Source organism: Hibiscus syriacus, unplaced genomic scaffold (assembly GCF_006381635.1).
Source record: "Hibiscus syriacus cultivar Baekdansim isolate YM2019G1 unplaced genomic scaffold, ASM638163v2 tig00004072_pilon, whole genome shotgun sequence".
Lineage (NCBI taxonomy): Eukaryota > Viridiplantae > Streptophyta > Magnoliopsida > Malvales > Malvaceae > Hibiscus > Hibiscus syriacus.
In genome coordinates, this window is record NW_024061998.1 from 279,106 (window position 1) to 305,264 (window position 26,159).

General features: G+C 31.4%; 1 protein-coding gene across 2 annotated transcripts; it reads right to left on the minus strand.

The window, feature by feature from the left end:
• Window positions 1-541: 541 nt before the first annotated feature.
• LOC120189058 (integrin-linked protein kinase 1-like) lies at window positions 542-24,406 on the minus strand. 2 transcript variants are annotated; one of them, XM_039192395.1, is made up of 17 exons: window positions 23,816-24,395; window positions 23,661-23,735; window positions 23,468-23,563; window positions 22,031-22,116; window positions 21,634-21,754; window positions 21,275-21,354; window positions 20,879-20,938; window positions 20,619-20,725; window positions 20,388-20,473; window positions 20,116-20,237; window positions 19,842-19,953; window positions 18,975-19,133; window positions 13,516-13,525; window positions 6,930-6,934; window positions 4,722-4,727; window positions 4,578-4,587; window positions 542-554 (listed from the first exon to the last, which is right to left on the minus strand). In XM_039192395.1, exons 1-12 carry the CDS (start codon window positions 24,134-24,136, stop codon window positions 19,029-19,031), a joined length of 1,371 nt encoding a protein of 456 aa, XP_039048326.1. In that variant the 5' UTR covers window positions 24,137-24,395; the 3' UTR covers window positions 542-554; window positions 4,578-4,587; window positions 4,722-4,727; window positions 6,930-6,934; window positions 13,516-13,525; window positions 18,975-19,028. The 2 variants fall into 2 exon arrangements, with proteins under 2 accessions (XP_039048326.1, XP_039048333.1); XM_039192402.1 differs by lacking the exons at window positions 542-554; window positions 4,578-4,587; window positions 4,722-4,727; ... (2 more) ...; window positions 18,975-19,133; window positions 19,842-19,953 and having other exon boundaries at window positions 20,110-20,237; window positions 20,347-20,473; window positions 23,816-24,406.
• Between the last annotated feature and the right edge of the window lie 1,753 nt (window positions 24,407-26,159).

Sequence of the window (26,159 nt, forward strand, 5' to 3'; positions counted from 1 at the left end):
TAAGATCCAAAATCAAACCAGGCAATAAAACCGACCCCTTCCTGTTTATTATGCTTTTTTGTTCCTTGTTTAATTTTATTTGATTTACTAATATTAACCTCGGTCCTTCGACTCCAACGATTGAACTCCGATAGATGATAACCCAAACCCCAAAAAAACATGCAAGGACTCTAACAACTCACGACAATTTTACTCAACTCTGGCGACATTAGTACCTTGGTAAAGTAACCCTAAAGTATGTGATTTGATTTTATTCAGGAACAAAGCTATACCCGAAGGTACCTACTCCTATTTTCATATTTTAGGATTTTCATTTAATTTTAGAATTATTAATACAAATAAAGCAAAGAAAAAAGATACTAACGTAAATAAAAATGAAGAAAAACCTTGTATGGGTTGAATTTCTTTTTGCAATGCTTTGGTTCGTTGAAAAGAGGGAATTCCTCTATTTCCTTTGATCTTCAAATGGGAGAAAAATACAATACAACGTTTTTTACATTTGCCGCTATCCCTCAAAATGAAACCATAATGGACGTTTTTATAGCTTCTGCCCCCTTTTCTTTTTTTTGTTGAAGAACCGAACCACTTGTTGTTAGTCCTTTCCCCTCGAATGGTTGATGGTTTTCCTCCCTCCTCCTTTTTTCGAAACTCCCCTTGATTTTATTGTTGAAATCTTCACCGAATCTCCTTGGATGCATCTGCATTTTCTTTGTTTTTGGTATGATGTTGATGCGTTAGGTGAAATCATTAATTTTGCTTGACTTTGGTGCATGTGACTTGATGAATTCGATTGAAATGGCCTGAGCTGTTAGTGAGGATAAGATCTTGTCGTTGACACAAAGGCTAATTGGAGTTGGCGGTGTGGGTAGTGAGTGTATATTCTGGACTTATAATTGTCACTTGTTAGCCTGCATAAAATATAAATAAAATGATATTAGTAATAATAATAATAATAATCATACTATACTATATAATAATAAATATAATATATATTTTAATCTCAATCAAAAAATGGGTGTCTACAGCTGCCCCTCTTTGCACATTCTTGTGTTAACAAGAATAGGGCAAAGATGAAAAAGACAACCAGTTTTTGTCCATTCTTCCTTCGTCGTTAGATTGAACAAGTTCTTCTCATTATGAACTTCTTCTCTCTCGTGGATGAGTTCTTCTCTTTATGAACTCTTCACTGAAAATGTTGAGTCACCTATTTCTGTGGTGGACTTGAAAGGAACAAGTTCTTCTCATTATGAACTTTCTCCTTTAAGACATGTTCTTCTCATTATGAACTCTTTTGGAAATGTCAATCCTTCTAACGAGACGTCACTGATTCGAAATATCGTGAATCGAGTGATAGGTCGAACAAGCTCTTCTCATTATGAACTTCTTCTCCCTCTTTCGGATGAGTTCTTCTCATTATGAACTCTCCATTGAAAATGGTGATGCGAAGTTGAACAAGTTCTTCTCATTATGAACTTTTTCTTCCTCGTTGGATGAGTTCTTCTCATTATGAACTCTCAATTGGAAATGTTGATCCATCTCTTTCTGTGATGGACTTGAAAGGAACAAGTTCTTCTCATTATGAACTTTCTCCTTTAGGATGAGTTCTTCTCATTATGAACTCTTCTAAAAATGTCAATCCCTCAAGCGAGGTGTCACTGATTCGAAATGTCGTGAATCGAGTGATAGGTCGAACAAGCTCTTCTCATTATGAACTTTTTCTCCCTCTGTCGGATGAGTTCTTCTCATTATGAACTCTCCATTGGAAATGTTGATCTGTTTATCTTTTCTTTGAAAATTTTCAGACCTGCAAAAGATTATCATGTGTCAGTAATAATTGTGTTTGAAGTACCCAAAGGTATTGACCCAAAGGTTCTCGAATATTTGTTGAGATCCATTTCTTTCAATATGGATTGATTCTTAGCTGAAGTCGTGAAACGAAATCTTTGTTGGCTTTTTGAATTCCTGTCAGAAATTTAACACTTGATGAAAATTAATAAGAAACTTGTTTTGAAAGAAGCTCTCTTGAGTGAGATAAATTTTGTTTCGAATGAAAATTGTCTCAAGCAAGACGAAGTAAGTTTTAAGAAAAACCATCTCAAGTGAGATTCAATTTCTTGTTTCAAGGGAAAGTTGTCTCAAGCGAGACGAATTTGGTTTTAAGAAAAACCATCTCAAGGGAGACAAAATTTGTTTCAAGGGAAACTATCTCAAGCGAGATAAAATCTTTTGTTTCGAGGGTTTCGAGGGAAACTATCTAAAGCGAGATAAAATATTCTGTTTCAAGGAAAAACAATCTTGAGTGAGATAAAATCTTATGTTTCAAGGAAAAATAATCTTGAGTGAGATAAAATCTTCTGTTTCAAGGAAAACAATCTTGAATGAGATAAAATCTTCTGTTTCAAGGAAAAACAATCTTGAGTGAGATAAAAACTTCTGTTTCAAGGAAAAACAATCTTGAATGAGATAAAATCTTCTGTTTCAAGGAAAAACAATCTTGAATGAGATAAAATCTTCTGTTTCAAGGAAAATAATCTTGAATGAGATAAAATCTTCTGTTACAAGGAAAAACAATCTTGAGCGAGATAAAATCTTCTGTTTCAAGGAAAAACAATCTTGAGTGAAATAAAATCTTCTGTTTCAAGGAAAAACAATCTTGAGTGAAATAAAATGTCTTGTTTTGAATAAAACATGTCTCCAACGATACAAATCTTGTTTTGAGAAAAACAATCTTGAGTCAAATGAAATGTCTTCTTTTGAATAAAACATGTCTCCAGTAAGACAAATCTTATTTTGAATAAAACAATCTTCAATGAAATAAAATGTATTGTTTTAAATAAAACTTGTCTCCAGCGAGACAAATCTTCCTTATTAAATGAGACTGTCTCAAGCGAGACAAAATTTGTCTGGAAATGTTGAATCTGAAGATGATTGCTCCCTCTTACTGAGGATGTCTTGTTATTTTTTACTCTCAATTTTTCTTGAAAGATGTGCAAAAATGTAGTTGAATGCAACTATTATGAATGAATGTTTGATGCAAAGATGCAAATTCATGTAGGTGCAATGCATGACTTTTTTATATGCAAATGAAGTTCTTATGAATGCAAAAAATGTGATGCAATCTTCATTTAACTTCAAAGTGGCCATCTCGATCTTCTTCTACTTGATCACTTCTTCCCAAAGTCTACTCAAATATTCATGTAGCAACTCATATTTTCCAACTTTCATTTTTGAAGATCCATCTAATCTTCTTATCTCTTCTTGTCGTCTTCGTTTTTTGTCTTCATTTCGGAGAAAACATTTTCTTTCACAACTTCTTGCTACGATCAGAAATATGACTGTGTTGCTCTATTTTTAGAGACTATGCGTATGACTATGCCAAACTCCGTATAGATCAAAGGAAAAGTTGCGTCAATTCTGATTTGACTCTTGAAACTCAATATCAGGAGGACCTATCCAAATTTCATGTCACCACATCTAGTTACACATCAAATGAGGCTCGTTTTTATCAACAATCCATCTTTCAGCCTTAGTTGATACCATTAGTCTCTTGCTGTTAAGATTTTATTGCCTCTTTCGTGGAAAGAAATCATATCTCACTTTTAACCTTGGGGTTGAAGAAGACAAACTTCATCTTGAGTCTACAAATAGAAACACCATATGATCGTAACATTGGTTCAGCACCATAATCGCTGGTTCAACACCATAATCACTGGTTCGTAAAGTATTTGACACACATTCATCATTTTCTGTAGCTTCTGCTCATATTTCTCACTCAGTGATGGTCTTTGCATAATGTTTGGAGCTTTTTAGGACATCACTTAATAACAAAGATCAGTGAGACCGCAAGTGGGATACTTTAACTGCCAGCATCAAATCACCAGAATAATACAACTTCCTGATGAACAAAGCAATTATGTATAATTAGCTCCACTGTCACTGATTTATCATTTTCATTTTCATATCTTTTTATCTCATTGGAAATATTTGCTCAAATCAATGATCTTGACACATGATGATATGGGCCTTCAGCATGCCCCAACATTTGCTGATATGAACGTTCAAAATGTATTCAAAATTGTTTCTTGCTGATATGAGCCTTCAAAATGAACTTTCAAAATGCCCCCACATGAATCATTTTTTTTCTGAAATGGGCCTTCAAAATGCCCCAACATTCTATTTCTGGTTGAAATGGACCTTCAAAATATCCTAACCTTTTCATGCTAGTGTGAGCCTTTAATATGCCCCACATGGATCATTTCTATCTAAAATGGGATTTCAAAATGCCGCATCCTTCAAGTCAAAAGGTTCATTCTTGATGTCCATTGAATTTGAATCCCATGATTCCCACGAGGTATAACTTTGATAATGCCTCATTTGTGGATCATTGTGGCTCTATTTGTGCTCAAATATGTTTATCTTGAATGCTCTCATTCTGGTGTTACTAAACAACAGTGTTGTCAAGTAACTTCGAGGGATTATCTTCATGCTATCACAAACTTAAGAAGTGATCAATCTTTCTAACATAAATGACTGAGATATGTGTTTCTTCTGAGTAAGGTGGTCATCTTCTGCTTGACTGGTTGCATTCTTGCCTTTTTGTTATGCAATGGGATATTTGCTCCTTTTGAATGAGACAATCATCGTCTTCTTATCAAGTTGCTTGATAATGTCACAAGAGAATGTTACAAGTTCTCTCCTCCAACCCTCCTGATCTTTCGGACCACTTGCTTTCAAGAATGTGAAGTGCTTCCTCATTTTGGCATCACTCATTCTTTTTCTCAAATAGAGGCATAACAGTCCTCAACTTGCTTCAAGAACCTTTCTCATTTGAGATTGTCTTGTTTGAAAATGTTTTCCTCCTTTCTTTATCAAAGAATGAAAGAATTTTGTAAAGTATTGTTTCTTACAGGTTCACAATAGAATCAAATCATAAGCATGAGTTTAAAGAATATCAAAAGAATTAACAGCTCTTTAATGTTTTAAAGTTACAGTTCTTTGACAAGTATAAAAATTTATGGGTGAGTTTCAAGTTGGCTTTCCTATTTTCTATAGTTACATATATTGAAGATGTCACTCCTCTCTCACTCTCTGTGAACACTGCCACAGACCTCACTTTTATGACTTGGTATTATAACCGGATGCGGACAAAATAACGCAACTAGCATAGCCAATTACTAGACCTTCTAGAATACCTCTATTTCACTTCTCTGAAATCTTCCCTTTAACCAAAGCAATGCGAAAATATCGATCTAAAAATGAAATTTCTGTGTGCTCGTGTGTAGTTGACTATAACATGTGTTCCTTAATTCCCTTTATTCATAAAATTGATTTAATTTGCCATTGTCTAGCTAGCTAAAATCAGCTTTATTGTAATTTGCCTTTATCGGGCTAGCTGAAGTGTTCATCTCATCACAAAGTCTTTGACTTGACAATTACAGTGGAGCATACACCGAATTGTCAAGTACCCGATCAAGGTCATGGTTTGAATATAATCTATTCATAAAGCCAAGGCTTTCGAGTTTCCTCTATAACCAATTGCCTTAGCGGAATAGCTCAGCTTTATTGCATATAATATTATAATAAGCTAGCTGAATATTATCCATAAAGTCGGGGGCTATTAACCAATTGCTCTAGAGGGACAACTAAAGCTTTATTGTATATATAATAATATAACATGTATATATAACTCTTAAGAAAAACCTGTTATAGTCTAGGTGGTTTGGTGGAAATCAGAAAATCTCATCGTTAGAGTTCAATTCCCAAGCAACTGACTTTACCTATTTGTGAAGATTTCATCATCGAACGTCATCAATAGAAAGTAATCTAGACAATTTCACAAAGTCACACAAAATAAGCCCCATGTTGTACGCTCCTATATGTAAATACCAAGCCTTTTATCTAATTCTTTGCACTGGATAAGGTTATCTTATATTTGTAGAAGGGTACAATATTTGGGTATATTTCATCTGAAGTCAGGTCAATGTCCTTGTTTTACCAGTTTTCAATCTTGATAATTTGTCAAAGATGTGTAACTCTAATCATAAAGAGTTTTTAATCTTGTTGATATTCAAAGAACTGTAAGATTGCAAAATTGATTCAATGCTCATAACCTTAAAAGCAACAAAAATTTATTTATTACCCAAAAGGTATAGAAATGAACAAAAAAACAAGTTCAAACAAGATGTTGAAAATGAAAAGTACTATAGTAGTAAATAACAACTTCCACTTGTTTATTTAGCATGCTCCATTGCTCTTATAATGTTGGGTGTATAATCAGCCCAGGGTTTTTGTTCTCATTTGCCCCCCATTTCTTGATCATTTCTCTTGTCAGGACTCCATTGTCAACGAGCCTTTCTATCTCTTCCATCAATGGTATATACTTGTCAGTATGATGGCCCAATTCCCCTAGATGAAAATCGCAAGAACTATTCGGATCATAGCCATAAGTAGATGGACTAGTCTTCACTCTTAAAGGCCTTGGAGTGAGGTACTGATTCTTGATTAAAGGGGATAGCAAGTTGGAAATGGGCACTTGAAAAACCTTGAGGGTCGTATTTTCCCAAGACATCTTCTACTGCCAGTCTCGGATTACCTCTCCTTTAGCTTTTTGCTTGTCATTTCCCACACTTATCTCATTTTTCAGTGTTAGAGATGTCTCAAAAGTTGGATCATTTATCTCTGCCTCATATATCTTGCTTTACTTGATTTTGCTCATTCTTCTTTTTACACCCTCTTCTGTTTGCACTTCATTTCTTACCTCATCAACACCATTCGGGAAGCTGAATCCCAATTGTCTGACCGAAACAGACTGATTATTAACATCCTCCTCTATAACTCCATAAGTTAAAAGATCTGGGAGTTGTCGCTTGAAGTTGCTATAATTCTTGATAAAGTATCCTCGGGTTCCGACATGATATTCAAAAAAAAACTTTCTCTTTGCCATTATTATGACCATATTGAAGACCTTGTGACTGATCATTGAGATGTTCATTTTGAAGGTTCAACGTTTGACCAATATCTTGGGAAAGACATTGGTTTGCAAATATCCCTTTATCGATAAGTTTTGAGCTTCCGAGTAGCTTAGGTTTTCCATTTTCAAAGCATAACAATCCTTCCATGATGAGGTTTTGAATTTTTAATCTCAGTATCGCACAATTTTCCGTGGAATGGCTAAACTCTCAAGAATGATAACCGCATGAATTTTTGACACCTTACCAATATGGACATAAATAAGTATTAGGCCTTGGAGGAATAGACATTAGGATCCCACATTCAAAGAGAAAGGGTAACAAGTCCGAATATGAGATCGGAATCGGAATCAGAGGTATCATATTCTTCTTCTTTCTATTCTTTTTGTCATTCTTTACTGGCATTTGAACATCCTCTATACCTCTCTTCTTTGAGTTCGGCTCCACTTTCATATTAGATGTTTCACCCTTAACTTCTACTTTTCCCAGTATGATCTCTGTAGCATTTTCTGGAATCATACTTGATTTTTGGAGTTGACTTGAATTACCATATCCCCTAACAGGTTCTTGATCATTTTCTGCCATCGCATTGGTTGTACCATTATCATTCAGATTATCATTCGAAGTCTTCATCTTTTCTTGCATAATAGGATCCTCTGATGATATATCCCCATATATTACATTAACTATCATGCTCATCAACTTGGACATTTGTTCCCTTGATTCAACTTGGAACAATCATTTCTTGTTGAATCTTGATAAGTTGCTCTTGGAATTTTTCGATTCTACCAACCCTTGCTACAATCTCATTCATGGTTCTTATCATTTTCTAGGAAGACCAAGTTAACCCCAATTTGATTTCAAAAATTATTTCATAGAATCCTCCATGAATTATTCTCATATTTTCATGATTTAATGCATGTAAAATAGTTTGAAACAAAATGAAAATGCATGATGTAAGATTGAAACTATAAATATAACTATGCAAAGATGCAAATGCAATAAATGAAAATGTAAATACAAACGTAAAAATGTAAAGATGCAAATACAAATGCAAATGCAAAAGGTATCGATTTCCAAAAGTAATCATTCTTATAAAGAGCTTCATTCTTCCAAAAGAACTTTCATCTTTACAAGAAAGATCAATTATACAAATACGGTTTAGCCTTTTTATTTAACTTCATGATCTCAGTCATGATCACAATAATTTTCTCATCTTTCCAGAAATGACTCTGAATCCAAACGGTGAGTATTTGAGTGCAACATTTGAATCGCCTTCCCTTTAATCTATGGCAATCATTTAGGGATCAAAAAGTATCTACCAAGATAGCCAGTGTAGGACTTATACCTTTCTCCAATATGTCCAAGAGATTTGTAACAACAACCTCAACATGTAGCAAAGTCTTTGAGAATATCACTAGATCATGTATAGCCAGAGAAAATGTGACTAATTCCTTATCTTCATTTATGTGCACTAGTATCACCTTATTGAGGCAATGACATAGAAAACACTCCATTTCTACCATTTAATTGATGTGTTCTACTATCAGTAATCTTGTAATCTTCACAAGCTTGCTTTTGAAGGATTTGACTTTCGAAAGTTTGTAATGAATTATATCCACCTGAAGGCTTTCAAAGTTAAATAGAGCAGTACTCTTCTATTGTTGGTGTCAAATCTTGTCTTTTGAAAGTGAAACATTTGTATGTGGAATTCCGGCATCAGACCAGAGCTTTAAGCAACGACTCATCTATCTTTACGCAGAGGAAATAGACCATGTCACCATATTTCTTGTGAAATTTCTTCTTGGTAACTATTCTCTAAATATCCAAAATCTCTATCAGCTCTTGTAGATAATTCTTGCTTGAGATTGACATTGACATTTGTGATCATCTGTGATACGTAATCTCCAGGCAAGCCCTTTTTGTTTCTTCAGACTAAGCTTGAACCGCTGGATTGAGTTATTCCTTGTTATGAAAACTCTTTTCCATTTCAATGATCGCTCTTCTAATATGATGATTACTTGGTTTAATCAACACCTTTCTTTTATTCATGATGATTATGTAAATGTGAAGATGCAAATGAAGATGCAAAAATGAAACAATGCAAAGAATGACGAAAAATATGGCATATGCAAAAGAAAAGAAATAAATTAGTATGGGCGAAATAATCAATAAAATTAAAAGATAAAGATAAATATAACACCTACCCAATCATGATATTTACCCAATCATGCTTTTAATAGATAGTGATCCTACCCAAACATGCTTTATACCCAAAATAATTATTTTCAATGAAATGATCCTAACCGCATGGTATCGAGTTCGCATGATGTTATTCAACAGAAAATAAAAAGGTTCAGAAAAGCTCATCCTTTGTGTACACTTAATTTGGGTACCTACTGACGGTCAGAGGTTCGGTATGTCTATACCTAGGGTGACCAATCTAGGATTCACTATATGCATGGTTTTGGCTCTAACGGGAAAATGTACTCGAATTGTCCTTAAAGTTGGTGCTCCCTTGGGCTACCAAACCCTCAATCCTGGTCCATTATAGGCTCGTACGGATCGAGTTCAATTCGAGATGATACATTCCCTTATATCCATGTGGAGAAACAGTTTATCTCACGTAGACATAAGGTATATGAACCCTAAAGATTACTTGCTAAAACCCATACGGAGAAACAAATTATCTCATGTAGGTTAAGTTTTCATCTCAACTTAAAAGGGACAAAGCTCGTAAGTGAGCTTATGGTATGCAAATGAACGTGATGTGTGTGAGGAGGAACATTCAACCCTTTAACTCAAAAGGAAAATGAAACAACGACAAAAACTTGGACATATCTGAAAGCAAAAATCAAAATGTTAGTATAACAAAAAATGAAGCAATTACAAACTTCAATAAATGAATCATAAATTAACTAAAAACTTGAACTCATAATTTCCATTTCAATGAAAATGTATAAACGACTTACAGCTGACTCTCTAAAAAAGTTTAAAAACCAGTTACGACTTTAATTTTGGAAAATTTAGTGATTTGGATTAATTTGAATTAATTGAAAAGAGTCGTCATCAACCTTTGAGTTAGGTAGGTCGAATACCTAAAAACGTCTTTTAAAAACAATTTTAAGAAAACTCATTTTTTAAAACAAAAATTGGTATGCGTTTACCAAAGATTCTATTAAAACGGATTCGGGAATCAGTTACGCGTAGGGAAGGATTAGCACCCCCACATCGCCCAAACATTGGTACTGTATCGCTTACACATTGTCGTAATGGTGGAAATCTTGAATCAAATATCAAGTTAAAATATGATCCATTTATTGAAATTTAATTAATTTACTTCAGATTAATAATTTAAAGAAAATAAATAAAATAAAATAAGTAGTTAAACTTATAAGAACCAAAATAATTAGAACAAAAACTTAAAGGGTGAGTTTGGTTCACATAATGTAAGATTATCAGTGGGAATAAAAGATTACCAGGGAATAGGATTACTGGGAATGTTGTATTTTGTGTTTGGTTGGTTTATCTGGAATGTAAGATTACCGTGTTTGGTTAAAGGAATAAAAGATTATTGGAATGTATATTTGACCAAATTGTTCTTATTATATATTTTTATAATATTACAAATTGTAAAATATTTATATATTTTCTTTAAAAAATTAAATTCATAATATTTATATAATTTTTTTACAAAATTAAAAATATAAAAAAGGTTTAATGAAAGGGTAAAAAAAATTTAACCCCTGAACTTTATATAAAATTTTAATTAAAGATTTGTTTTTGTAAATATAAAATAATTTAAGGATAAATTTGTAATTTAACCTTCGTAGAATTTTTATTATTCAATGACAGAAGAAGGATATTTTTGAAAAAAATAAAAATTTAAGGGCATTTTAGTCCAAAACGTTGGTAATGTTACAATACCTAAGGGAAGGGAGGTAATGACATTCCCGGTAATATACCCAAAAAAATATACTATTGGTAATAAAACATTACCGGGAATGAGATTCCCGACCAACCAAACATGGGAATGTGGGATTCCCATCCCATGGGAATCCCACAATCCTTGAACCAAACACCCCCAAAGGGTTAATAAATCAAAATAAAAAATTACAAACATTAAATAATACAGGTACTAAAATGAAAATAATCCAAAAATGAAATTTAGAACTAAAGTGCAACAAATCAAAAACTTGAAGGCTAAATCACAATTAAACCAAATTAAAACAAGGACTAAAACGATATATTTACAAACATCATAGCCAAATTCAAATAATATAAAAAATACACAAATATATTAAATCAATGATAATATGTAATATTTATAAATATTATGCACAAAGTCAAATATTAACATAACATGTAATAATGTCGAGTTATGCACATGAGGATAACACATATTATGATATCATTCAAGTTATGCACCACTATACTTATTAAATAAATGATATAAAGAATGTAAAAGTAAATACAAGTATGCATCTAATATAATAAAGATATGTTAAAATTGATCATGCATGGGCTAATTAAATATAATATATACTCCAATAATATAATATATATATATATATATATATACTAATCCAAGTAAGCTATTCTTCCTACAGACACGTTAAACAAATATATGTGAACAAAGAATCAGTTTCCAAGGTAAATGTACAAGTGAGCTAAAAATTAATTATTCCAAATATTTTAATATAAAATAACTAAAATATCAATCCTAACCTAATTCTAAACTTTTCACTTCATTCGCTTTTTCTCCACCCACACAGCCTAAGCCTATAACCAACAAACAACGCCGCTTTCTCTTTCTTCCTCGTTCTGTTCTTTGGTCGGGAGCTCAACCAAAGTTCTTCACACTGCCAACAGCACCACTGGTTAAACACTATGATTACAAAGGGTGAACCAGCTATAACCTACCCCAAACCGAGCCAAAGCCTCCAATTTCCTTTCCATAACTTCTCACTTCTCAATCGGAGCAACCTAGCTTAAATGAACCCCTTACATTTCATATTTTAAGATCCAAAAACAAACCAGGCAATGAAACCGACCCCTTCCTGTTTATTATGCTTTTTTGTTCATTGTTTAATTTTATATGATTTACTAATATTAACCTCGGTCCTTCGACTCCAACGATTGAACTCCGATAGATGATAACTCAAACCCCAAAAAAACATGCAAGGACTCTAACAACTCACATCAATTTTACTCAACTCTGGTGACGTTAATACCTCGGCAAAGTAACCCTAAAGTCTATGATTTGATTTTATTAAGCAACAAAGCCATACCCGAATGTACCTACTCCTATTTTCATATTTTAGGATTTTCATTTAATTTTAGAATTGTTAATACAAATAAAGTAAAGAAAAAAAGATACTAACGTAAATAAAAATGAAGAAAAACCTTGTATGAATTGAATTTTTTTTTGCAATGCTTTGGTTCGTTGAAAAGAGGGAATTCCTCTATTTCCTTTGATCTTCAAATGGGAGAAAAATACAATACAACGTTTTTTACATTTGTCGATATCCCTGAAAATGAAACCATAATGGACGTTTTTATAGCTTCTGCCCCCTTTTCTTTTTTTGTTGAAGAATCGAACCACCTATTGTTGGTCCTTTCCCCTCGAATGGTTGATGGTTTTCCTCCCTCCTTTTTTTTGTTCGAAACTCCCCTTGATTTTATTGTTGAAATCTTCACCGAATCTCCTTGGATGCATCTGCATTTTCTTTGTTTTTGGTATGATGTTGATGGGTTAGGTGAAATCATTAATTTTGCTTGACTTTGGTGCATGTGACTTGATGAATTCGATTGAAATGGTCTGAGCTGTTGGTGAGGATAATATCTTGTCGTTGACGCAAAGGGTAATTGGAGTTGGCGGTGTGGGCAGTGAGTGTATATTCTGGACTTATAATTGTCACTTGTTGGCCTGCATAAAATATCAATAAAATGATATTAGTAATAATAATAATCATCATCATACTATAGTATATAATAATAAATAAAATATATATTTAATCCCAATCAAAAAATAGGTGTCTACACAATGATATGGACTGACCTTCTTCTTTGTTGCTCCATATATAGACATGCACATGGTCGGATAAAAAACCGATCCGGATCAGATAAAAACCGATCCGGTTTTTCACCTAGTCAAAAAATCGGATTTTAAAAAAACCGGTTCGGATTCTAACCGGTTTGGAGGGTCGTATGGTGTAACCGGTTTCGGTTTGAAAAAAACATGTTTTTTTTAAAAACCGGTTTTTAATCCGATAAAAAATCCGCTCCATCCAAATAATCCTTCAAAGCTAGTTTTTTAAACCCCAGACAGAATTTTTTTCGGATAAAAAACCGAGTTTTTAATTTGGTAAAAAATCCAATCGTTTTATTTTTTTCCCAAACCGATTATACTATCCGATTTTAAAATATCTAATCCGATTTAAAAAAACCGATTTTTTCTAAATCCGATTTCAAATATTTTTTACACAGAATCAAATATTTAAATTTTTTGGGCACCTCTATCCATATAGTTTGGCATCTCAGAAACTTTCGCCAATCTTCTCATTTTTCTAAAGTGGAAATGCCGCGCTGCTTTTCTCTTTCCCAAGCTCCAGTCTCACCTGTACTACGTCAGGACCACCTTGCCCCTTTTATTCTTACTTCAACGCAATTTTGTAATAAAAAAGTCATATTTAGTTATGACATGTAACTCACAATGATACTTGGCAATTGTAAAAGAATACTGCATGGAAACTTTTCAAAGTTTGAATAAGTTGAATTTGTGAAGAAAAAAAAGTTGAGTTTCTTCATTCTTTTATAATATGCAGTGATAGATCTAGAAATAATGGTGAGAGTGAGAACATATATGCTAATAATATACTCCTTACATCCCATTAAAATTGTCTATTATTGACTTTTCAAAACTAATTTTTTTAAACTATGATCATAATTATTTTAAACATTTGAAAAAAATTAAATTTTATAAAATATATATTTTAAAACTACTTGATTGAAGGTTTTTAAAATATATTTTTCATATTTTATCAATAATAAAATTTAAACAATAAAGAGTCAAAGTTTAAAAAATTGAACAAAAAAGTCAATAATAGACATTTTAAGTGGGACGGATGTAATAATTTTTTTATACAAATGGAAGCATATGGTTCTATTAGAAAGAGGAAATATCCAAAATTAAAATGAATATTTGCAATCATAAATGTAAATTAAACACCTAATTATGACATTTTCTATAAATTTTGACACAAAAAACTAGCAACTTGAGACCATGTAAGGAAAATATTAAAAACCCCTCCAAAAAACTCGAACAAAAGTAGATACGAACAAATCTAACTACATCAGCAAAAGAATCATGATATGGGATCAAACTACTAAAAGGCCACCGACAATCACAAATTAGAGTCGAGTGTCGTGAGAAAACTATCTATAAACGTAAATCGTGTATCCAAGTCCAATCCAAGGGTCCAAAGTAGGGAAAATCAACATGATAACAAATAAATATCATCTTGGACAGTCGATGCAACATTAAATCCAACCATGAGAAAATTAAACGAAAAGAATGATCAAATGACCGATAAAAAAGATTGAATGTGCCAAAAGATAAAAAAAGGTGCCAAAAAGAAGAGAAAACGCGTCATAAAGGTAGAAAAAAACATATCACAAAGACAAATTATTCAAAAAAAATTTAAAAAAGAAAAAAATAATGATACAATATAAGAAAGTAAATAAAAAAAATCAATACAATCTATCAATGACTAACATCAAGTTGTTATCGTCGCCTGCCAAACAAATATGAAAATAAAGAGGCAATGTTGAGAGAAAGAAAAAAAACCTTTCTAGGGTTCTCAACTATTAATCAATAACACAATTTTTATAATTAGATGATACAAATAAAATTGCGTAATAGATACCGTCAATAAAATAAATAATAAATATAAGAAAATTTGAATTTTAAGTTGGAGATTTATCCTATGTACATCCCTTAGTGATGATGTGTGGGGTAGTATATGGAGACATGTCTCAATAAGTTAAAAAGAAAAACAAATTAAAATTCATTCATCCATTCCATGGCTAACCCAACAAAGAGAAATGATAATACAACACCTTCCTTGATGTGATGAATTTATTGACCAAAACGGAAAATAAGAAAAGAGAGGAGACAAAAATAAAAGTTATATTCCCTTGTAGATAATTTGTATAGGGCATAGGCACGGCTATATAATATGATAGGACGTAAATTTTAATAAGTTATTGTTATTTTATTGTTTATTTCAAAGTTAATTATTTAATTAAATTTATCTATATTATTAATTTTTATAGGTCAAATTTATTGATTATTTGTTTTAGATTAAACTCCCTATAATTAGATATAACTTAAACTATTTACTTTATTAGTTTGTTTACTATCTTATTTTTAGATGTCGGTATTAGAACCGAAATGAGAAATTAAATTCAAGATTTTTTTGTAAAATTATAAATAATAAAATATTAGATACAAAAACGTATTTAAATGTATTGATGAATATTATCTTGAAGGTTTGATCATATATTTTCTCTTATGGTAAAACTCTTTAATGAAGTTAAAAAGGAATAGAAGTTAATATATTTCCTGAATATCACTATCTCTTTATATAACTGATTATTAAATCAATTTTTAAGTATTTATAATTTATCTTTCATCAGATTATACATACAACTTATGATATTTACATTTTATTTTTTATGGTATATTAATATTTACAATACATATTTTATAATTAATTACTTATTTTTATATCATATGTCTTGATTACAAATTTTAATCCAACGGTTAAATATTTGAAAGTTTATAGATAAGTTTGGTTGAAAGTTTTGTGATTCAATTCATAAATAAAGATTTCTTAAGTTTTTTTTTTCTTGCGGGAAAACCCTTTTTTCAATTTTTTAAACTACATCCTCTGTTTGTTAAATTTTATGTTCTAAAATTATTCATGAAATAACTTTTGATTCTCTCTTTTCGTGCAGTGTAATATATAATATTTTTTCAAAATGATTTTTAATTATTTTTAATTAAATTAGTGTTGAATTAACTCGTGATAGAAACTCAATCAAGAATTTAAATTTAATACAAATTAATAGAATTTAATATGTAGTACAAATTAGGCGTGATCCCTCAATATAAATTAGTGTTGAATTAACCCATAACATAAATTATGATATACTTATAAATGACATTCGAAGTCGTATTAAGTAATAATGCATTAAAAAGTAGTAATAAGAAGCTAAATCCCTAACATTATTTATGAAATGATGGATTATTGCTGAATATAATATGTATTTAATTAATGGTACATTTTCTTGTTGGTTTCTAATAACTATGTCCTTATGGTACGATTTTCTTTTATCTTTTGGTGTGTTTTCGGTTTTCTTTATCAGTCGTTTATTTGTTTTTTTTTTTTTTAAATTTCCTTAGAATTAGATTTAACGTTGTATCGAATGATCAAGATGACATTTATTTTTTTCACAGAAAAGTAAGTTTTATTAAAGAAAGAAATATTCACCGAAGGCCAAAATTATGTCGATTGTTGCTTCAGAAAAACAGGACAATAAAATACATCAGATTATACACCAAAGGAAATAAAACAAAATGCAAATGAAACACCATGAACACATAATTTTGCCACCTAAAATAATACAACAAACTCAAAATCGTAAACAAACTATCAATCCCTACCAAAGCCAAGTAAGAGCTTGCAAACTGCATAAGAATTCATAGTTGCCTTGAAAAAAAATTACCACAATCTTGCAAAAACTATCGAAAATGAAACCAAAATTTGATTTTTCCTGATTTGCACTCTCGAATTGAATTTAGATTCGTGATTTGTATTTGTATATAATTTTCTTACGACGTGCTCATTTGTGATTGTTGCTGGTCTCTTAGTAGTAGTTTGATCTAATATTGTAGTTTGTTTGTCAATTCAATTTGATATGTTCGTATTTATATTTTATTTAAGTTTTTAACCCTTTATTTGTATGGGTCCTATATGATCTCAATTATTAATTTCTTATATCAATAGTTATAGAAAATGTTCAGATTATATGTTTATGATTATATACATTTATTATAAGTTTAAATATTTCATTTTCTCAATAAAACTAACTACTTCTATTTACATTAAAAAAGTTTAAAGTATGAACGTGTTATTAAATTATCATTGTAAGGCAAAGTTAGCCCACAAAACAGATGGATTTTTTCTGCCCATTAGAGCATCCAAGTTTTTTATTTAACCTATTAGGGTACCCGGTTTTTTTTTTGGAGAATACGAAAAATGCTACAATAGAGTTAGAACTCGTTATCTCGAGATGACGAGTTATAATAAAATATAATTTTTTTATTAAATTTTACCTCATCGAGGCAAAATGTTTAAATAAAAAAATATTTTTTATTGAAACTTCACAGTGGAGCTAGAACTCGTCATCTCGAGGTGACGAGTTTCAATAAAATATAATTTTTATTAAATTTTACCTCATCGAGGTAAAATGTTTGAATAAAAAATATTTTTATTGAAACTCTTCACCTCGACGTGATGAGTTTCATGCATTTTAAAAAATGTCGGAAATCCTAAAATAAAAGTGTTTGTACCCCATTTTACAAATTTATCGGGCTGTCCTATTGGGCCAAAAAACCCAAAGATGGTAACGGTGATAACAAATTTGTACAAGGAAGTTCCCACAAGGTCCACATTATTCAATAAATTCTAAAATATAATTTGTTAATTTAAAGCTAAAACACAAATCAATTGTAATCGAGAGCGTAACTTTTTAAATTGGCTAAACAAATAAAAATGTTACATTTTTTTATAACATTAAGCCTTAAATCCCACAATATAACTTTTCAGTCACAATCGAAAATGATATAAATTTATATAATTTTTAAATTGAATATAATACTAATTTAAATTTAAATTATTTTAAATTAATTTTAAATTAAATTGTCGTACATCAGTACTACTGTACTACATGCATCACTGAAGTAGTGGCCCCAAAGATTAGTTAGAGGCAAAGCCGAATATAGAAACTGTACAAATAAACTTTGTTGAAATTGTCTTTGATAACTCCCACGAGGAGTTCTATTAAGAGCAATTTTCAGATGAGAAATTAATGAATTCCTGCCTGGGGTTTTAGTCCAGTTTTAACAGTAATTTAGTCCTATTCAAATCATGACCAGTTGCCTACAGATATCTCAATTCCTATCAATTCTGTTTAATTGATGTTTTACTCGCCCGTACACCAATTCTTGTTTATTGATGTTGGTTCTCATGAACTTGGCAACTATACGTCAAATTTGGTACTGTTACTTGGACCTAGATGCTTCCAAATTATCCAGAAATTACACTTCCAAAAACTAGCAATCCAAAATCTTGAAAAAAACAAGTACATGGAAAAGGGTTATTTCGAATCATAGCTTAAAAATTAAAACCACAAAAAGAAAGAGTTGGGTTTTATTTTTTATGACTAAAATTAAAATTTAAGAATTATGGGCAACTACACATGGTTATATACCAAATTATCCATGTAGCAGTAACGATAACTAAGATGAAATAGTTCATCTGCGAAGGCTTTTATGTTCTAAGATGAAATTAGGCAAATTTTAACGACCATTAGGCCTTTCATGTTTTAAGGATGAAACCCGACCCAGTATTATAAATATTGAAGGCCCAATGGAAGAGTAACAGCATTCTCTTACATTTCACCTTCAGTCGCCTTTCATGTTAATACTTGGTACTCGCCTTGCGTTCTGTACAATGTTTCCATTGAAATGATTTCAGTATTAGCTGATTATAATAACATACTTGGTGTACATTAAAACTTACCAAAAACAAAGGATTAGTTCTCACTTCTCAGCTCATAAAGCAAATGGGAGAGAACAAATCGTAGAAAATACCAAACTAATTGCATAGCCAAAAAAAGAAAAAAATATAAAGGAAAATTGTATGCCCCAGGTTACACAAACCGAACAAATTATGCAGAATAATAAGCCTGGGAAGATGACGCATCAGCCATTCATACGCTGCTAGTAGACCGAGATGAACTGCTACGGCTGCTTGGACTAGAATAATTTCTCTTCAGCTTTGCCTCCAGATTCTGAAAGCATTTTAGTGGTCTAATCTGTACATATTTTGATAAAATATTTCAGGCTAAAAGCAAAAAGAATGAGCAACCCAGCAAAAAATGGACCAAAAAGCCAACTTTGAAAGGGATCGAGATGTTTGGCCAAATTAACAAAACTAAAGACTGCGACCTGTTTAATAATGGCGGCTTGGTGTGGATTAATGAACTAGATTTGACAGCCTTCTAAATACAGTAAATTAGACAATATTTCAAGACATCTTCACTCCACATATACTCTTATTTTCATCATAACCGTAATAATACAAGCACAATAACAACGAATGTAAGCCTACCCTAAAATAAGGATCAAGATATATGTGAAAACCCTATGGAGAAAAATCACATACAAAAGAGAATTTTCATTAATGTCAAAAGTAGAAGAATACAAGAGAATCTCATTAAACAACGTGATCTCTAACTCTAATCTCTGGTATTTATTTATAGGGATAATTACATGATTATAAAGAAAACTTGCATATCAAGAAATCTACCCAAACTATGGTCCCTACTTTTAATCAACGTAAAATATAATAGAATTTTCCAACTTTGCCAAATAAACTTGAATCAGATTAAATTCGTGTCAAACTCCAACAATAATTTATATACAGAAGGTATTAAGAAGTTAATTGCCTCAAATTTTAAATAGATATTTACCCTTTTGTTTGAGAATGACAGAGTGGGGCTTTGGAGAAAGAGAGAAAATACCTTCCAATGCTTTTTATGACTAAAACTATTGTGAATAGATTCTAGCTTGGTTATAATCTGTCTGAATGTGGGTCGCTTGACAGGTTTCTCATTCCAACAATCCTCAATTAATCTGTAATTAGAAGCAATGCCATCATTATTTTTATATATCTATGTCTGGAACCTATTTATGCATATATCATCCTGTTAAAGAGATGCAATGACTAATGTGCTAAATGCTAGTTCACAGAGTCAAAATTACTAAATATTGAATAAGGCAAAATGCACTACTCACTCTTTGAGCCCATGGGCATAATTCTTAGTTGAAGCTTTGAAAGGCGGACGCTCCCTTGCTTCATATGCCTTCGGAACTTCATTGTCTTGCTTTGCAGAAAATGGAGGGCAGCCTTCAATCATCTACAGTATAGCACAATAAAGTCACTTATTAAGCCTGTTGCAATCATGAACCGTGTTTTATTTTTATTTAACACAATGTAATCAGCTAGGCATTTGAGTCAAAACTTACTATTTACTGATCATATGATCTGAAACATAAAAGAAATTTACCTCCTGTAAGATAAGAGCAAATGAAAACACATCTACTTTCGTATCATAGTCATGATTACTAAAAACCTCTGGAGCAACATATCGGCCTGTATCAATAACAACAAACATGATTCAGCCTACAGGAAAGAGTTGTTCAACACAAGATAAAGTTCCACTTATCCAGATAATGCTTGCTTGAATATTTAAAACAGAAATAATAAGGATAACTAAAACTGAATAGACAGAACTCACAAGATGTGTCTAGACAAGTTAGTGGTTTATCTTCTTTAACAGTGAGGAGTTTGCTAACTCCAAAATCTGCAACTTTCAGATGTCCCGAATCATCCCGTAGAATGTTCCTGTTATTCCAATTGTAAGCATACAAAAACTTTGGACCATTTCAGAAAATTTAAGGCAGAAAAAAATGTCTTTTATAGTAGCTTAGAGCTACTTTTGTTCCAGGTATAAATTACTGCGAAAAAAAGAAAGGCCACCTAAACAAGAAAACTTACGATGGCTCAAGATCACGGTGAATTATTGCTGGTTTGTTCTCGTGTAAATAATTCATTCCCCTGCAAAATATTGTAGAAGATATATTAATAATTGATTTCACGCAGAAGAGACTATCTGCCGGAAAAAAAAATCATCAAATAGATCATGCACTAATCAGTTTTATTTCCCTATAGTAAAATGTATCATCATTTTTGAAGCTCTTACATTCTCCTATTGATATTCTTCACAAAGATCATATATCATGCAACAGACATATACTTGAGTTCAATTAGCAGTAACTCTCAAATGAAAGTTGATATTTAACTGTCCATTTATGACAAGGAAAATAGCCATTTGGCAACGTACCGTACTCAATATATAAAGATCTAGTCCAATGCAATAATAAAATAACAAACCTTGCGATATCAAGTGCATATCTCAGAGCTGTCACAGGTTTCATTGGTCCTTTTTTATTCAAAAATGCTCGAAAGTCTCCCTGCAAAACAAGCAGCAATTAACCCAAATTCTAATGATCAGTTTTGATTTAAAGATAGTTTTAAGGTGAATATTTTATTAAATTAACAGTGCAAATGAAAGATAAGGCATTACGGTTCCCTATCAATACATTAACCAACGTTTCAAACACAACAAAAACAAGTGACAGAATTTAATGCCGGTTAAAACATTCATTTAACAACAGTGTCAAAAAGGAAATAAATTATTCATATAACAGAATCCATAGATGCTACGGTAGCAATAAGATGCCGGTTAAAACCTTGGGTAAATACTCTGTCACAATCATCATAGGACTACTTTGAGTTACTGCACCAAGAAATTGAACTACATTTGGATGTCGAATTTTCAGAAATAATGCAAGCTCATCTCGAAATGCCCTCCTGAGAAAAACCAATAATTCGCATATCATAATGTATCGGAAGAAAAGGACCTACGCCTAGTCCAATGATTCTTATCCCTAAGAGCAGGCATCATGCTCTACGATTTGAAGACCCAATAAAAGGCCCAGGGTCTTAATACTCACTATAACAAAAGAGAAAAAGTACATAAAGTAAAACATGCCAATCGAACTTTTCAGCTTTCCATCTCACTCATGCCCCCTCCCACAAAAACTAGTGCAGAAAGACTGGAAGAACATTTTGAGTTCTTGAACTTACACTTTTTCCTCATCGGAAAAAACTTCATCCCCAAGCTTTTTGACAGCAACTTGCGTTCCACGCCATAATGCTATACAGAAGGTTCCCTGCAATTTAGTCAGATGGATGACTTAGATCTGCAGCAGCTAAAGAAAAATTGGAGATGCAAAAACAGAGGTTCATCAGGTTATGAACTGAATATGCGTGTATACATTTAACTTGAAGTTTCAAAAAGCCAATATTTTTAGTAGGCATTTAGTTCATTGAGGGCATAACTTGAAGTTCAAACCTACGTGGCATAGGTAATGGAACTCTTTACCATCGCAACAAAAATTACATATATCTTTTGCTGGTCATCTACCGACTCTGCATTGTCAGCTCTAACTTACCACAAAACCACCATAACTAGAAGAACAAAAGAACTTGCATAGAAACAAACAAACCACAATTTTAAAAATTACAAGCATTCTTCTCAAGCATTGATAAGCATTATTTTAGGCCACATTCCAAAGTACGGTGAGACTGCAAAAAGTTATTAAGATATCTGTAATAGAATATTTTATGTATATCCAATATTATTAATAAATAAAATCTATAACAAATATTATTTACATATATTTTCACTTATTATAAAAGTGTATTTATCATCTCAAAATGAAAAATAATTAAAAACCTTTAAATAAGCAAAATTGTTTCAATATTGTGGTGGAATTTTTTTTTTGCTTGAATATGGTGCACCAGAAACTATTTAAGCAACATGGGGTAGTCGCAGTGCAATCTACAGGATTTTCAAAAGTTGCAGTACAGTCTACACGATGTCTAGAAATCGAGTTCAAGCAAAATCTTCGGATTAGTATAAGTGTAACAATCATCCTATATTATAAAATATTTCTGGTGCATTTTATTCAAGCAAAAATAATTTCACCACATTATTCAAGCATACCCCTTTGAATAAAACAAAAATTTTTAAAAAGTAGAAATAGTCAAAAGTGTTGACATGTAAATGAACAAAGCAAGGGTGAAAATGGCAACGGGAGAGCGATTGGGAGCAAATATCCAACTCCACCGGACCCACAACGGTCAAGTTGTGAAATGATTTGAAGAACTGTAAGGTCTAAGTTGTGCAATAATGAAGTCACCCAAAGAAACGCACACTGAGAAACAGATGCAACGCAAAATTGTTTCCTCAGAGATACAAATGTGGACACTGTTTGCATATAATTTCGGTACTATTTTATATTTCTATTAATTTTTCCTTTTTTTAAAATTTATAATTCCAAATCTTCTATATTTTTAATATAATATTTTAAAAATTCATACACCTAATATAAAATTCTCTCTGTCATAAAATTCCCTGTCTACACAATTGCTCAAATCACCAATAAAAGTAGTTCTTTGTATAACTACGATTTAAATATGAAATCATGATCATTTACATATAATAAACTAAGAGATTACCTTTGTAATGCCGACGCTGTTGGTAAAATCAAGTTCTTTAGGATCAATTTCATATTCAGGGACTTCACGCGCGTGATTTACATGCATAGGAGCCATCTAAAACCAGAATTCAATAAGCACCATCAATTTAAAAGAAACCAGCGAAAGGGAAGAGATGATTTCCAAATGAAAAAATTCGAGAAAAAAAACTTACCAAAAGCTTAGCTCCATGTTTCTCCAGAAGCTTAATGACATCATGATTCTTATAATGTATAGCATCCGCCAAAGGCTAATTAAACCAAAATAAAATTATATTAGAAAAAGAAAAGTCTAAAAGAGCAGCCAGGAGGCAATTTAGTCTTTTCTTACTGTGCTCCCCCATCGATCTGTAGATTGGACGTCAGCGCCGCGCTGAAGGAGCAAGGAAACGACGTCGGTCTGTCCTTGACAAGCAGCAACATGGAGAGCCGTCCGATCATCGATGTCGTGGAAATTAACGTCGATCCCCGATTCCAATAGCTCGCGAATGCCCTCCAAGTCACCTTCGTTTGCGGAGTACATCAACCTTACTCCTCCATCTATCTCTTCTCCTTCCTTGTTCCCTCTCCCATCCGGTTCGCTTCTTTCTCTCTCCGGTGCCATCGACGATTGCTTCCCTAACGTAAACCTCACCGCCGCTTTGTTTTCCATCACTTTAACAGCAAAATCAGTAAACAGTCTAGTTTTTCCCCCTTCGTAAATCCAAAATATAAGTATGATTCTTCTTTCGATCAACGTTTAATTAAACAAGATTTAAACAGCATTAGGATCAACTGAGTAGATTTTTTTTTGTACAATGAAAGTCGAGAGAGATTTTAGGGAGGTTTTATACTGAGAGTTCGAAAAGGAAACAAAGGAAAAGAGAAACGAAAGCTGTAAGAGGCAGTTGATGAAGGTTTTTAGGTGTTCGGTAGGTAAGGTTAAGGTTTACAATTTACATATCTGTTTTTTTTTCCCTAAGGGTCGTGGAAAACACGCGCTATATAATTGTGAAGGAAATTTCAGCGGCATGGCGTAGGATAAGAGATAATTGACTAACTTATTGAGGGGGTTAACGGCGCACCGGACAGGGGGGGGGGAGAAGGAAAAACGACGACTTTATACTTCTATGATATTTGTGGAAAGGGGTTAAACAGATCACCGTGAATGCATGATCAGACGGTTGTAGTGCTGCAGGTGAGCTGTATGGGACCTTTAACGCGGATTATAATATAAGATATTTTTTCTATTTACATGAATTATAAGATAAGATCTGTCCATCAAAACAATTTAGGGTCATATTTATTTTAGGATAAATTACATGTTTAGCACTTCAATTATTACTTTTGTTCTTTTTCAATCATTTAATTATATTTTATAAAAATCATATATAATATTATGTTTTCATTTTATTTTAGTCACCCGTTATTAAAAATTAACAAAACTGCTGACATAATATATTTTTTAAATTTTTTTAATAATGGCGTGGCATTGCCTTATAGTGACACGCCAACACCACCATTAGTTTTTTAATAGTGGGTGACCAAAATGAAACCAAAACGTAATATTGGGTATGATTTTGAAATAAAAATAATTAAGTGACCAAAACAGAATAAAAATTATAGTTGGGATATTAAACGTGTAGTTTGCTATAATTTTAAGGGTTATTTTATCTCTATAATAAATTCAAACTAATAAATTTTTTTATTAATTTCATCCTTAAATTTATTTAATTATATCAATTTTATCGTTCCGATCGATACTAATTGTTACAGTATTAACATGATAATTAACATTGTTGATATAATATTTCATTATAATGATATGATAATTCACGATGTTGACATAACAATTTGTGTGAACATACATGGGATGATGGGGTAGTCATCTCTTAACATTAAATCTTACGTCTTACGTTCGTCCATGCATGTGAAAGATGACATGACAAAGAGATTTAATTAATTAGTTTAACCGAGTTTGATGGTGTAATTAATTTTAATTAAAAATTAAAACTTATTTAATCTTTAAGTAAATTTTAAATTTTTAATAAAATATTTAAAAATATTTAAAAATAATATTAAAATTGCTAAAATATACATACCAATTATTCAAAATAAAAACATTATAAAAATGAAAAGTTTAAGTGAAAAATATAAAATTAGAATGTCTCATTAGTTATAAGATAATAAACTATAAATATAAAGAAATGAGTTTTAAAAATATTTATAAAGGATTAATAAATTTAAACATTTTTATCAAAGAAGAGTTGGATTATTTGTTGTCCCTGACTCTATTACTATTAATTAAACATATTTTAAGTGAAACCAATCTTAAATTCGAGTAATAATAGAACTCAAATTTTTCTTCAATTTTCTACACCAAATATTAATGACAACTGATTTGATATAGAAAATCATAGGATAATTTGAGCTTTACTATTACTTTTATACAATTTTGATTTCATTGAAAATATGTTTAAAAAATAGTAGCAGACTCAAGATGGTGAGAGATAATCAAAGATTTTTTAAATGAAGTATTCAATTTTTGAATACTTTTATAAATATTTCTAAAATTTTATTTTATTTTATTTTTTTAATTTATAATTTATAATTTATCATTTAATACTTTTTATTTTTTTTACATTTTTTTGAATTTTTATAGTGTTTTTATTATTAATATTTTTAATAACTTATGT